Here is a 12,900-nt window from a genome sequence, read left to right as displayed (position 1 = left end):
AATTTTCCTATTTTGAGTAACCAGTAGTCATGAGTAAACTAAAAATGACTTAGTTCCGTTATTTTAATAATCTCTAGAGTAATCGTAACATTCGTAATTGAATTTAACATTAATTTATCAATTCAAATAAAAAATAGTCCCCGTAACGTCACTCTATAACTATTTATTTTAGTAATGTATAGAGTAATCGTAACATTCGTAATTGAATTTAACATTAATTTATCAATTCAAATAAAAAATAGTCCCCGTAACGTCACTCTATAACTATTGATTGAATCAATCAATAATAAAAAAAAAGTTGGGAAAAATGAAATAATATTAACAAATTCTTTATTGAAAGATTTCAAATCGATAAATAAATACATAATCTGAAATAACCATAACCACCAACGAATCCGAAGGTTGATGGTTCGAGTCGATGGTATGTCATAAAATTTAGGTCAGCGTATACCAACCAAACCAAAAACAGAACCGGAAAAAAATGCATCTCTCCCAGGAATTGAACCCAAGACCTTCAACAACGTGTAATCCTAGAACTTCACTCATTGAGTGACTAAGCTATGGAATTTGAGTTTCTCAAGTACTAATATTTAAAGTGGATTTCACCAATATTCTTTCAGTCCCTAGAAAGCTTGTTAAGTTTCATTTGATTTGTATTAACAGGGCTATTAGGGGCTGAAAAGGTTGGTGAAACCCGCCCTTTGTGTACCTTATAAACATGATTCGTGTCGCTCTCATTTGATTTTGTCGAATTTACAGAAGTACATGAAACAATATTCTCAGAAGGAAACAATGTGCTATTGATGTATTTTTAGACTGACGTATACTTATTTTTAGATGACGTGCCCTACCCCTTGTCTGAGTTTGGCCCGATCGAAAAGTTCGAAACCCCAAGGTTTTGAAACAAAAACCAATTAAACCATCAGCGAACCATTTATTGATCATACATTATTTAAATTCGATATCATACACAAAGGGTTTGAAAATGTGTCTATCAAATCACAAGTTCGCATCGCACAAATCTTAATAAAAAATAAATTGCTACAGTCTCCTGTCCGAATAAAAACCATTGCCCCGGGCACTCTCCATGATATCCTAAATCACAAGTTAGCATCGCACAAATCTTAATAAAAAATAAATTGCTTCAGTCTCCTGTCCGAATAAAAACCATTGCCCCGGGCACTCTCCATGATATCCTGTTACAGTTCCAGTCGAACCAGTGTATACTGGAACCCCTTTGTTCCAAATGTCAGGGGAGAGAGTTTATTTTAGTTTTTTCCTTTAAATGGAAAAATCGTAGCCGAGGGAAATGTTGCTCCACTTATTGTTGACAATCGAGGCAAATTTATTGGCACTATTAAAACACTTGGTACTTGGGATATTGAGAAAACATAGATGTGGAAAAGGGGAAAGCCAAACTTAAAACCTAGCTTGAAAACGTTTAGTTACAAGATTGGACCCATGCATACAAACAAGCAAACACCAAAGGCAAACAAACAAAAACAGAGGTTCTCACCTATTACTCCCATCATCCTCTTTCTCATCTGGTGATTGCTTCTTCTGCCTTCTACTTCTTTCCTCTGTTGAGTCTTTCTTCTCTATGTCTTCAATACTCTGTGTCATCTTCATCATGTTCTCTTTCAGCTGAATACCAACATTTAAGCAATCTTTTTTGCAAATGACCTTTTCAAGACTAGGTTATTAGTGTCGCTGTTGCTGGGATTCCGCTGGGTTATGTACCCAATTCATTCACTTACACCTGTACACTTGTGACTTTGAAAAGCCAGACTTTGTGTTTTCCCCTCTTAGATTTACTCCTCTAAGAATTTTCTTCTTGGCGTGTTGAACATCCCAGTGATCTAGTTTTCCAGGTGTACAACCGTGGTTTTTTATGGCACTAATCAAGATTTTCCTTCAATGAAAAGGTCATAGTTCAAGGGCACAAACTTCTGTAAAACCTGGCGACGTAAATCTTTGGGAGGGTGAGTGGGTAGGTTGAGGGCTCACACCTAACTTTCCAAGAAAGGAAAGTACGGATTTAACCACTGTTTTGATACAGCTGTCATAGTTGCTCTATTTCCATTGGTGCTTCCGAGTATTGAGTTGTACTTCAATGTCAAATGGAACCAAGATCAAATTCTCACGTATACACACGGTACCTAGGTACAGTTATTTTTAATTTTCCTATTTTGAGTAACCAGTAGTCATGAGTAAACTAAAAATGACTTAGTTCCGTTATTTTAATAATCTCTAGAGTAATCGTAACATTCGTAATTGAATTTAACATTAATTTATCAATTCAAATAAAAAATAGTCCCCGTAACGTCACTCTATAACTATTGATTGAATCAATCAATAATAATAAAAAAAAGTTGGGAAAAATGAAATAATATTAACAAATTCTTTATTGAAAGATTTCAACTCGATAAATAAATACATAATCTGAAATAACCATAACCACCAACGAATCCGAAGGTTGATGGTTCGAGTCGATGGTATGTCATAAAATTTAGGTCAGCGTATACCAACCAAACCAAAAACAGAACCGGAAAAAAATGCATCTCTCCCAGGAATTGAACCCAAGACCTTCAACAACGTGTAATCCTAGAACTTCACTCATTGAGTGACTAAGCTATGGAATTTGAGTTTCTCAAGTACTAATATTTAAAGTGGATTTCACCAATATTCTTTCAGTCCCTAGAAAGCCTGTTAAGTTTCATTTGATTTGTATTAACAGGGCTACTAGGGGCTGAAAAGGTTGGTGAAACCCGCCCTTTGTGTACCTTATAAACATGATTCGTGTCGCTCTCATTTGATTTTGTCGAATTTACAGAAGTACATGGGGCCAAAATTGGATGGAAGATGAGGCTGAACCAGATGGCCATAGGAGAGGTTGATGTTGGCGAATGAGAAGAGAGATTTCAGAGGTCGAAGTGCCTGAGATAAGTCTCTGAAATGAAACAGAGGGGCGAGATGTCAATAGCAGGGTGCAAAAAATACTTATTCAATGTTCTTCGCCTTTTCCAGGGTTCACACGGGGTTAGCTTTTTTCGTCAGCCTCTCAATCAGCCCTAGGGTGATCGCTTTTGGGCTGTCCGCACTCAACTCCGCACTCAACTTTTGCTATTTCTTTAGCAAGCGAAATTTCAGGCTGGTATCCTCCCTGATTGAACTTTAAAGTCTTCTAATCAGACCAAGCTGGTCTAGTCCCTTAGTTAGATCAATAAAATTATGTAATAACCTTACCTACACAAAAAAGGCTTCAACTATTTCTTTGTTTAGTCAAACGGAAACTTGATCTACTTACTTGATCTCTATTTCACATCCAGTCTCCTCCCATATTCTCTTCAGACTCATATGCACCACACCATCATTTTGAATAGGAGATAGCGAACATGTAGAATATACCACGGAGCCTCCTACTTTGACTAGCTTCAGAGCGTGTCTGCAATGCAGAGGTTGTGGGTTCGATGTAAAAATGATTATTTGGGTATATTATTTGGGTAAGATAGCGAACATGTAGAATATATCACGGAGCCTCCTACTTTGACTAGCTTCAGAGCGTGTCTGCAATGCAGAGGTTGTGGGTTCGATGTAAAAATAATTATTTGGGTATATAGGAGCGCGGTAGCGCTCCGCCCCGCCAAGTCAAGAAAGTTTGACCGCGCTACTAGAGATATAATGTAGGAATATGAGATGAAAATAGTTGTCATAATGGTCATTGGTCAATCTTGTTAGCTTCGTGGGTAGCGCGCCTGCCTTGTAAACGTTAGGTCGGGAGTTTGATTCTCGCCCGGGGCGAATTTATCCTAAACTCGAGTTCTTGGAAATAGCTTATTTATTTAGTAAAGTGAAAACATTTTTTTGTTCTTGGAACGGCTGGCTTTTTCCTATTTTCCTATTCTCTCCTCCTTCTTTCTTCGATTTGGGGACGATAAGACCTTAGCAGTTAGGAACAATTCTCTTTATCAAACCTCAAAAAAAAAAAAAAAAAAAAAAAAAAAACTTAAGTCAGCAGACTAGCCTGTAGCTCGGGCAGTGTAAGACGATACTTGAGTTTCATCGGATTGAACACATTGTTGTAATCATCCATGACGGATAATCTGTCATTAGTACACGGAACATCCACCAGGATTCTATCGTACGTATCGAGTTCGGATATTGTCGTGCCATCTCGGTTAGTCACTTGGAGTCGCTTATCGGTTCGGGGATTATAGTCGTATACAAACTGAGCGAGCACGTCCGTGATACGCTTGCTCCGTTCTAGATCGTTAGCGACGATAAGGTCTGAAAAATGTAAAGGAATATTGAAAGTATACTGTGTCAAGTATACTTGAAAGTTAGTAACAAATGTCGTTCCCCACTTAATACATAATTCTACATCTCAATTAACTTTACGACTTGGACTCGATCCGAAGAACACCGTGCAAACCACTACAGTTACACCCATGCCATTGGTAAGGTCTGCTATGGCCGAACTTACTACCGAGAGTTAACACAGTGTTCGGTATAAAATGAACACACGATAAAGGTAAGCAAAGCTTTTACAAAAATACAACTCTTAATGGAGCTAAATTTTCATGGTGTACTCACTTAAAACAAGCCAACTATGGGAGCCGATCCACAAACAAACAGCTACTTCGAGCTTTTTTTGTTTGTTTAATAAAGCATTAATATGAGTTACTGTTTAATAAAGCATTTAGGATATGAGTTACCTGGATATAAGGTCTGTAGGGCTACTAATGTTTTGCCTCCTGGGGCTGCACACATATCTAGCACAGTATCATAGGGTCTAATATTGAGAGCGAATCAAGTGACACTTCGAGCTTTTTTTGTTTGTTTAATAAAGCATTTAGGATATGAGTTACTGTTTAATAAAGCATTTAGGATATGAGTTACCTGGGTATAAGGTCTGTAGGGCTACTAATGTTTTGCCTCCTGGGGCTGCACACATATCTAGCACAGTATCATAGGTATGATGTTGATGAATGTGCTAGACTCAGGACAAGTTTTAAAACTTTCGGTACCTCCTAAAAAAGCCCAAAAACTATCCAAAATCCAAATTAGAAATTACACAAAAATTCCAAAATCAGATAAAAATAGTCTCCACAATCCACAAGGCAAAGAAAAGTGAAAAGAGAGGTTTCTAATTTCTATTTTAAAATTTCGCGGCATCAGGTACAGGTTGTTTTGATTTTTTATCAACGCCACATTAGAGCGAAATATATGAGCGGACTACCTAGAAATAATGTAGAGCACATTGCATACTCTCATCATCAATACTAGGCGTTATCATAATTCTCGTGAACCTACCTAGGAATCATAGCGAACTAAGTAGGGAGGTATTTTGGAATTTAGCGATTTAGCCGAATGTTTCTTAAGAGAAACCACTAGCACGAAGCGATGTTTTAGGCACAAAATCCTATTAAGCAGAACAGTAAAGTAGAGGTATTATGTTTATCCTTCCTATTTACCTTCTAGGTACATAGGTACCTCTGGTACCTACCTACCTACCTTCTAAAATTGATAGGTAATTTTGATAATAATGACTACAAAAAGAAGAAAAAATACCTACCCAAAAGAAAATTGGAAAAAAACAATAGGTACCTAATAAAAAAATTGGTAGGTGAACAAAGAAAAACATGTTTCTCGCGTCTTTGAAAGCCCAGTGAAAAATACTTTGTATTGATTTTTGTTGAACTGCTCAAGTTATACCTTGTCGTTCTCTCGTGAAACAATTTTCATCAGCGTTTTTCTTCCCCCTGAATAAAAGCTCGATGGTTTTTCTTGTTTTCCTCATATCAGACCAGTCTATTCCTTGACATGGGCGGGATACGGTTGCTCCTCCAACGCAAACTGTCCGCCTAATAAAATATTAATTTCGGAATTTTTAGATTTTTCTAAAAATAGAAAGTAACAATTCCTTTGAGATTTTTACTCCCGAGGGAGAGTGCTATTAATTTTTTTAAATTTTTAAATAAAAGCTCGATGGTTTTTCTTGTTTTCCTCGTATCAGACCAGTCTATTCCTTGACATGGGCGGGATACGGTTGCTCCTCCAACGCAAACTGTCCGCCTAATAAAAAATTAATTTCGGATTTTTTAGATTTTTCTAAAAATAGAAAGTAACAATTCCTTTGAGATTTTTACTCCCGAGGGAGAGTGCTATTAATTTTTTTAAATTTTTTATAAAAAATTAATTTCGGAATTTTCAGATTTTTCTAAAAATAGAAAGTAACAATTCCTTTGAGATTTTTACTCCCGAGGGAGAGTGCTATTATTTTTTTTTTATTTTTACGTCATTAAAAATAAATCAACATAATTTTTTTCTCACTTGGAATCAGCGGCATAAAATCTAATTATTGCTGTTTCGTACTTTTTAAACGCTCGTGTCTTTCATTGGAGAGTTGGGTACGTTAGTGTTGGGCGAAAGTTTACAATCTGTCATGAGAAGCATGGGAATTTGATTTCAGAAAGGGAGAAGTAATATTGTGATTGTCTCTTCGGAAATGCCATTTTATTAAACCCCAAACGGAATCGAGTGGAACGTTGTCAAATAAAATTAACGGTAAGAGAGATTTTTTTAGCATCCTTTTTGGGAGGTATTCCTGTTGACTGTAATTCTATAAACATGAAAAGTGGTAGGTTTGGAAAATATGGATCCATTTACAGAAGGTTTTGAAATCCCTTTGGACCATTACCAAATAATTCGCTAGATACCTAACTTAGATAGGTATAATTTCTGCATTGTTTTGTACCCGTTTTCCTTCTTCTGATTTTCTGATAAGATAACATTTGATATTTTGTTTATTTCAGGAATTGTACAGGTCTGAGAATCTGTGTGGAGGCTTGATGGATGCGTTGATATTTCTTAAATGGACAGCAGCACTCAGATATCGAAGGCAAAATTCTCCAGCACTTTCCAGATAGACAAACATCAGGATTACACCTTGAAAATTCGCTAGATACCTACTTAGATACCTAGGTATAACTTCTGCATTGTTTTGTACCCGTTTTCCTTCTTCTGATTTTCTGATAAGATAACATTTGATGTTTTGTTTGTTTCAGGAATTGTACAGGTCTGAGAATCTGTGTGGAGGCTTGATGGATGCGTTGATGTTTCTTAAATGGACAGCAGCACTCAGATATCGAAGGCAAAATTCTCCAGCACTTTCCAGATAGACAAACATCAGGATTACACCTTGAAGCTAATTAACATTGAAAAATCCAGCTTAGATACAATTCGCACATTACATCAAACTATCAAAACCCTACGAACAGCATTGTATAAATCCAAATCCGAACTAAGTCTGTTGAAAGTCCAAGTGCACGACGAAAAATCTTATGCGAATACAATAGAAATACTTGCACTCGAAAACCACATATTGAAAAATAAATTCACAACTACGCAATTCGGAAAAGATGTTGAAGAAAAATTGATAAGTGAAATTATGTCAAACAAAGATGACAAAACTGGAAGCAATGAACTGGATAAGAAAGATGAAAAGGTTGTGGAAGGAATAGAGGAGAGAGTGGAAGAGAGTAACGAAAATACAGAGACTGATGTATCTCTTGAATTAAATGAACTGGAAACAAATAGTAAGGACACAACGTCCAATGACGTAAGTGAGAAGGAATAGAGGAGAGAGTGGAAGAAAGTAACGAAAATACAGAGACTGATGTATCTCTTGAATTAAATGAACTGGAAACAAATAGTAAGGACACAACGTCCAATGACGTAAGTGAAGAACAAGTAAGCCAGGAAAATAAAAAACAAGAAGAAGTACCCAATATGACGACGGCAAGTCAAACGAATTTACACGAGGACAATTTAATAAAAGAAGAAGATGAAGACACGGAGAGTATAAAGGAGTCTCGGAACATGCCATTCCTTCTCCTAGGGGAATAACATAGAATTACAGGAATAATATAGAATTACAGGAACAATATGAACCATATGGACCAGGAGGCTGGGGAGGTTTACATGCGCTGTCTTCTACTCTGACCTTTGACCATGCCATTCCTTCTCCAAGGGGAATAACATAGAATTACAGGAATACCTAATATAGAATTACAGGAACAATATGAACCATATGGACCAGGAGGCTGGGGAGGTTTACATGCGCTGTCTTCTACTCTGACCTTTGACCTATCACAGGAAATGACAAAATCATTATTTTGACATACCCCCTTGTCTATCTACCCTTCCACAATAAATTTAATATAATTAACAGCGGGGGTACCTTGCAATCTAATTATGACAAAATTCAATTAGCAATGTTTTGATAGAGGTTTACAAATTCCCAAATTTCCAAACTGCTTCGTGACCCCGAACTCTAGGCCCGCGGTCCAAAACTTGGCACTTTGTGCTTCGTAGAAGCTTTGACGTATTAGGAGGGAAAAACCTTAAAAAATATTTTGACATACCCCCTTGTCTATCTACCCTTCCACAATAAATATAATTAACAGCGGAGGTACACCAGCAATCTAATTATGACAAAATTCAATTAGCAATGTTTTGATAGAGGTTTACAAATTCCCAAAGTTCTAAACGGCTTCGTGACGCCGAACTCTAGGCCCGCGGCCCAAAACTTGGCATTTTGTGCTTCGTAGAAGCTTTGACGTGGAGGGAAAAACCTTAAAAAACCTTGCATAACCATAAAGTTGTTGAAGTTTGCAGTCTGTTGTGGTGTCAAAATTTCCCAAAATGTGAATTTCAAAGTTGTAAACGGCGCGAACGACATGCACAAAACATTGTCAAAGCGCCTAATGGAAAAAAAAGTTGTAAAAATTCTTTTAGAAATATATAAATGAGTTAAGCTGGACCAGGAATGTATCCCTGGTCTGGAAAGGTATATTGGTTGAGCTTTTCCTGTTTACACATTAAAACAAACACTCCCAGCTCTGACGTACACAAACTATATTTATCTCCACAGCACTCTCAATCACTCAACTCAATTAGGAACAACATGACACCCGTCGGCAAATCAGTCTGCTGGAACGGCAAATTATTAATTGAGGGGAAAATTTTCCACTTTAGATATTCCGCCCATTTCCTCTTTTATTTCTCTTCCTTGTCCCTTTCCCATAAAAAAATCCCTCTCCTTCCAGTTATTTTCCCATTCCTGAGAAGTGAGTAGGTACCTATAGGTATTAACCTTCCATTTTGCCTAGTTCCATATTCCCATGTTTCTAGCTTCTGTACTAATGGTCTTCGGTGGCCCCCAAAGGCCCAATTAGGACCCAAATCTGAGCAAAATCCATTTGGTATTGAACATTTTCACCAAATTCCATCATAATCGGACAAACTCTTGAGTTAAAATTTGAAACTCTCTTTGTTCTTTAAACAATACCTATGTAGGTATACCTGCCTCTGAAGAACTCTCTTCCATCCAACCCCTTTCCCTGTCTTTTGTCTGGCGCTTTCTATTTCCCTCTCCTTTATCTCTCTCTCTCTCTCTCTATCCGCTGTTCCCTCTTATCTCCCACAGACTCCCACAACTCCCATTTCAACATTCCCTCTCCCCCACCCCAATATGTTGTATTACAGTTGTATTGTGAACTGCAGGTGTATCAACTCAATGACACTGGATTTGCACAGACATTGACCAATTCACGTGTCTTTTGGTATACGCAGTCTAAATTAGGATATTTATTCCATGTGATCGTTTTGCAATGCGTTTAATTGTTGATTAATCTGGATCGGTGCCGTAGAGACTCCAATACGTATCACGTGCACGAGAGGTACAAAGAATTGTAGAACTCACGCAGTAAAATGTCAATTATGGGGGCTACAAAGTTCTAATCGGGTCGAATTTAGACAGGTTCGACTGTACTACAAAATACAAACCAATCTCAGTGGTGTAGTGGTTAGCGCGGTGGACTTCGGATCTGGAGGTTGGTGGTTCGAGTCCAAGTCAGGTCATAAAATTTAGCGTAGTGCATTAAACAGGGGACGACATTTGTGACAAGCATTTCTGCTTAACACAATTAAAATTCCTTTTTACTACAAAATACAAGGCTTGCAAAATCGGACTAACCCTTTGAAAGTTGGGATCACTGAAATTGAGCAACGTTGCGCGTGGTTAGTATACGGATAAGTCACTATCAGACGTACTGCTGGATATTTCTGGCCCTACTCAGAGACTGGGAGAGGTTTAAGAATGAAGACGGGTAGTTTGTCGTTGAATGGAGGGTAAAAACCTGTCACCGAAGACCTTTGTAGTTGTACGTTGACAATATTAACCCCTTGAAAAATTAAATTAAAGCCCTTGAAAAAATAAACAAAATAAATAAATGACATACCAAAAGACTCATTTTAAGTCCACAACTATGTATAAACTCGTTGCGCGAAAATTCGGACAGTTCAATGTCCTAAACACTAATTTTTTTTGGCTGTGACAAAATAATTATTGGTACTTTTTTGGCACTGAGAAATAATTAATAATTGGTACTTATTTGGTATACTGATGTTGGTACACGAATAAGTCGAACCAAGTGGAAAATCAACGTTTTATAGAGCCTGGTGTAGATCTATTCGATACAATAAGATAGTACACATATATCTACATTGGTTATTGTAGCATAATGAAATCTCTATTGAGTATTGTACCATGGTGGTGAACCATAAAGGGGGAGTGATACCCACAGGCGAAGAGGTAAGTAAATATAGGATGTTGGATAAATTGGGGGAAACATCTTTTATAATAAATTAGGTACGTACGTGCTCTATTGAAAATACTCCAATACCTAAGTAGGTACCTACTTAATGATAAAGGTGAACAAAATAATCATCTCCATTATGTCAGGATTGATAAGAGATATTAATTTAAATTTGATTTATTGATGAATAGATAAAAATGTAGGGTAGGTACCTTTATCTTCTTATCAATCTCTAACTGAAGTCCAATGTACCTAATTCTTACCTATATCGTCTAGTAAGGTACCTATACTTACCTATTTCTGAGTCATCGCATTAGTAATCTGATAGGTACCTACGGAATCAAGTGTAGGTGTGGGTAGGTACCTATTCTTTATTATTATTTAATATTTATGCAATTGCAAGTTCAATGAGAGGTAAAAACAAGGTTAGTTAGGTACATTTAGTTTTAACTGACAATGTCTGTGTGACGAAGCAGCTATATAAAAACCTTTTTTTCCCAAGCAGCTGCATTCTACGCCATCTGATTTTTGATCTCTATGCGTGACATAGGCAGGGATGAGTAGGCCTAGGTGACTAGAATAAGAGATAAGGGTTGCATGTGATTGACCTTCTTACCCCCCACATGACGTCTCTTTGCGTCGCGTCACCTAGGTAACCCAGTATATTGGAAACCCCTCTCCATCGCTCAATATCCAACACAACTCCCATCCACCATATTGTGGATTTGTTTAGTTGTAACGCTACCTCGCTGGGATCGTGTGTTTCTTTTCTCTTTGTTCAGGTCAACAGACACAATATTTTTATTCAGTTTCTTTCCAAAATGTTCAAAATGAATTCCCACAGTTTGTGTAAAATATCGAAACATCATTTATTTCATTCGGTGTTCATTGACAACGTCTTCCAACTTAAAGTCCCGATAGGAGTTCAGCTAATATGCCTCTGAAAGCAACTTCCTAATCGAGGAATTTCTTTGTGTGTCCTTAATTCTAAATTTTGTCCTGTCTTGTAAAATTGTGCTTCGTTTTTTTATTTTTTTTTGTGAGAGAAAAAAATGGCTTCTCTTCAAATTAGAATGAAGGAAACATTCTCACGAAGCCACTTGTGTGGACATTTCTTCCAATAAATCAAGCCGTGGGACAGCGGACAAGTAAAACGCTCAATCCGTATAGTTGTGCAAACTGTTTGTGCCTATATTTATATTGATGGACACCTCATCATCAGCATCGCCTGTGTCATCGTCCCAAAGTCAGGCCACCGCTACATCTTGGTCTCAGAAACATCCGCTTCCAAGCAAAGACTCCACCATGAAGCATCACTCCATTTGGAACTGGAAGAAATTCATTTTTTCTTTCCCCCCAAAGGTTTGATAGAGGGAATTGCAACTTCTGAAAGTACTGGGAGGTCTTAATGTCTTATCTTCCCGAAATTGAAAAGAGGAGGACAGGGTAGGAGAAAGCCATCCGTCCCGAGAACGGACCTTTAAAAGTTCAATTAGTTTTCCCTACTAGCTCTTGTGTGTGTGTTTGTATTTTTTTTTTTTTTTTTTTTTTTGGGGTCAAGGTAAAAGGGGGGTTTGGTTGTTTTTTTTTTTTTTTTTTTTTTTTTTTTTTTTTGAGGTCAAGAGTAGAAGGGAGGTTATTTTGACCTAAATAACATTATTTGTCCATCTAACCTACCTTCATTTAGTGCGCATGGTTTTTAAAAATGGGTCAAATTTGCATTCTCTTGATGAGATTCACAAGGAATTTTAACTGTGCGATGCATGAATATTACAAACGTCATTCCCCCATACAGTTTGATAAATTTTATGACATGATTTGGAATCGAACCACCAACCGCCAAATTCGAAGTCGACTGCACCCTACACTACTGAGGTTGGTTCACAAAACTACCTTGGTAGGTACTTGTTATGGATTGCTTCTACTTTTTTGTACCTAATAGTGAAATTGGATACAAAATTACAAATAGGTACCTAGTCTGTGATTGGTCAATTGAACGGTTTTTCACGTAAACTACCCTTTCATTGGCCATTTTTCCCAGAGGCATAAAGTCACTGTGTAACTATACATAACTACCAAAGGTCTGTCTAAAGACGCACATTTTACCCTCCATTCAGCAAAATTAGCCTCATCCCGCCTGAGTGGAGTCGGAAAAAGCCAGCATCACGCGATTGCCCAGAATCTCAGATGGTCATCAATACCTACTAACCACGCGCAACTTTGCTTAACTTCAGTGATC

The 12,900-nt window shown here is 37.3% G+C and overlaps 2 protein-coding genes across 4 annotated transcripts; one reads left to right on the top strand and one right to left on the bottom strand.

Annotated features, from left to right (window-relative positions):
- Positions 1-298: 298 nt before the first annotated feature.
- Positions 299-4,968, bottom strand: LOC103517144 (5-methylcytosine rRNA methyltransferase NSUN4-like). 3 transcript variants are annotated; one of them, XM_026829353.1, is made up of 5 exons: positions 4,900-4,968; positions 4,011-4,287; positions 3,308-3,445; positions 2,769-2,950; positions 299-694 (listed from the first exon to the last, which is right to left on the bottom strand). In XM_026829353.1, the coding sequence occupies exons 1-4, from the start codon at positions 4,952-4,954 to the stop codon at positions 2,809-2,811; spliced, it is 612 nt and encodes a 203-aa protein (XP_026685154.1). In that variant the 5' UTR covers positions 4,955-4,968; the 3' UTR covers positions 299-694; positions 2,769-2,808. The 3 variants fall into 3 exon arrangements, with proteins under 3 accessions (XP_026685154.1, XP_017302832.1, XP_008480389.2); XM_017447343.2 differs by lacking the exon at positions 299-694 and having other exon boundaries at positions 2,373-2,950; XM_008482167.3 differs by lacking the exons at positions 299-694; positions 4,900-4,968 and adding an exon at positions 4,716-4,824 and having other exon boundaries at positions 2,373-2,950.
- Positions 4,969-7,116: 2,148 nt separating this feature from the next.
- LOC113470706 lies at positions 7,117-7,908 on the top strand. Its single transcript, XM_026829355.1, has 2 exons — positions 7,117-7,550; positions 7,667-7,908. The coding sequence occupies exons 1-2, from the start codon at positions 7,127-7,129 to the stop codon at positions 7,906-7,908; spliced, it is 666 nt and encodes a 221-aa protein (XP_026685156.1). The 5' UTR covers positions 7,117-7,126.
- The last annotated feature ends 4,992 nt before the right edge of the window (positions 7,909-12,900 follow it).

The sequence above is a fragment of the Diaphorina citri genome, unplaced genomic scaffold (genome assembly GCF_000475195.1).
Source record: "Diaphorina citri unplaced genomic scaffold, Diaci psyllid genome assembly version 1.1 scaffold1764, whole genome shotgun sequence".
In the NCBI taxonomy this organism is placed as follows: Eukaryota; Metazoa; Arthropoda; class Insecta; order Hemiptera; family Psyllidae; genus Diaphorina; species Diaphorina citri.
Note: the sequence above shows the minus strand (reverse complement) of the source record. Positions and strands in the feature narration are given on the sequence as shown.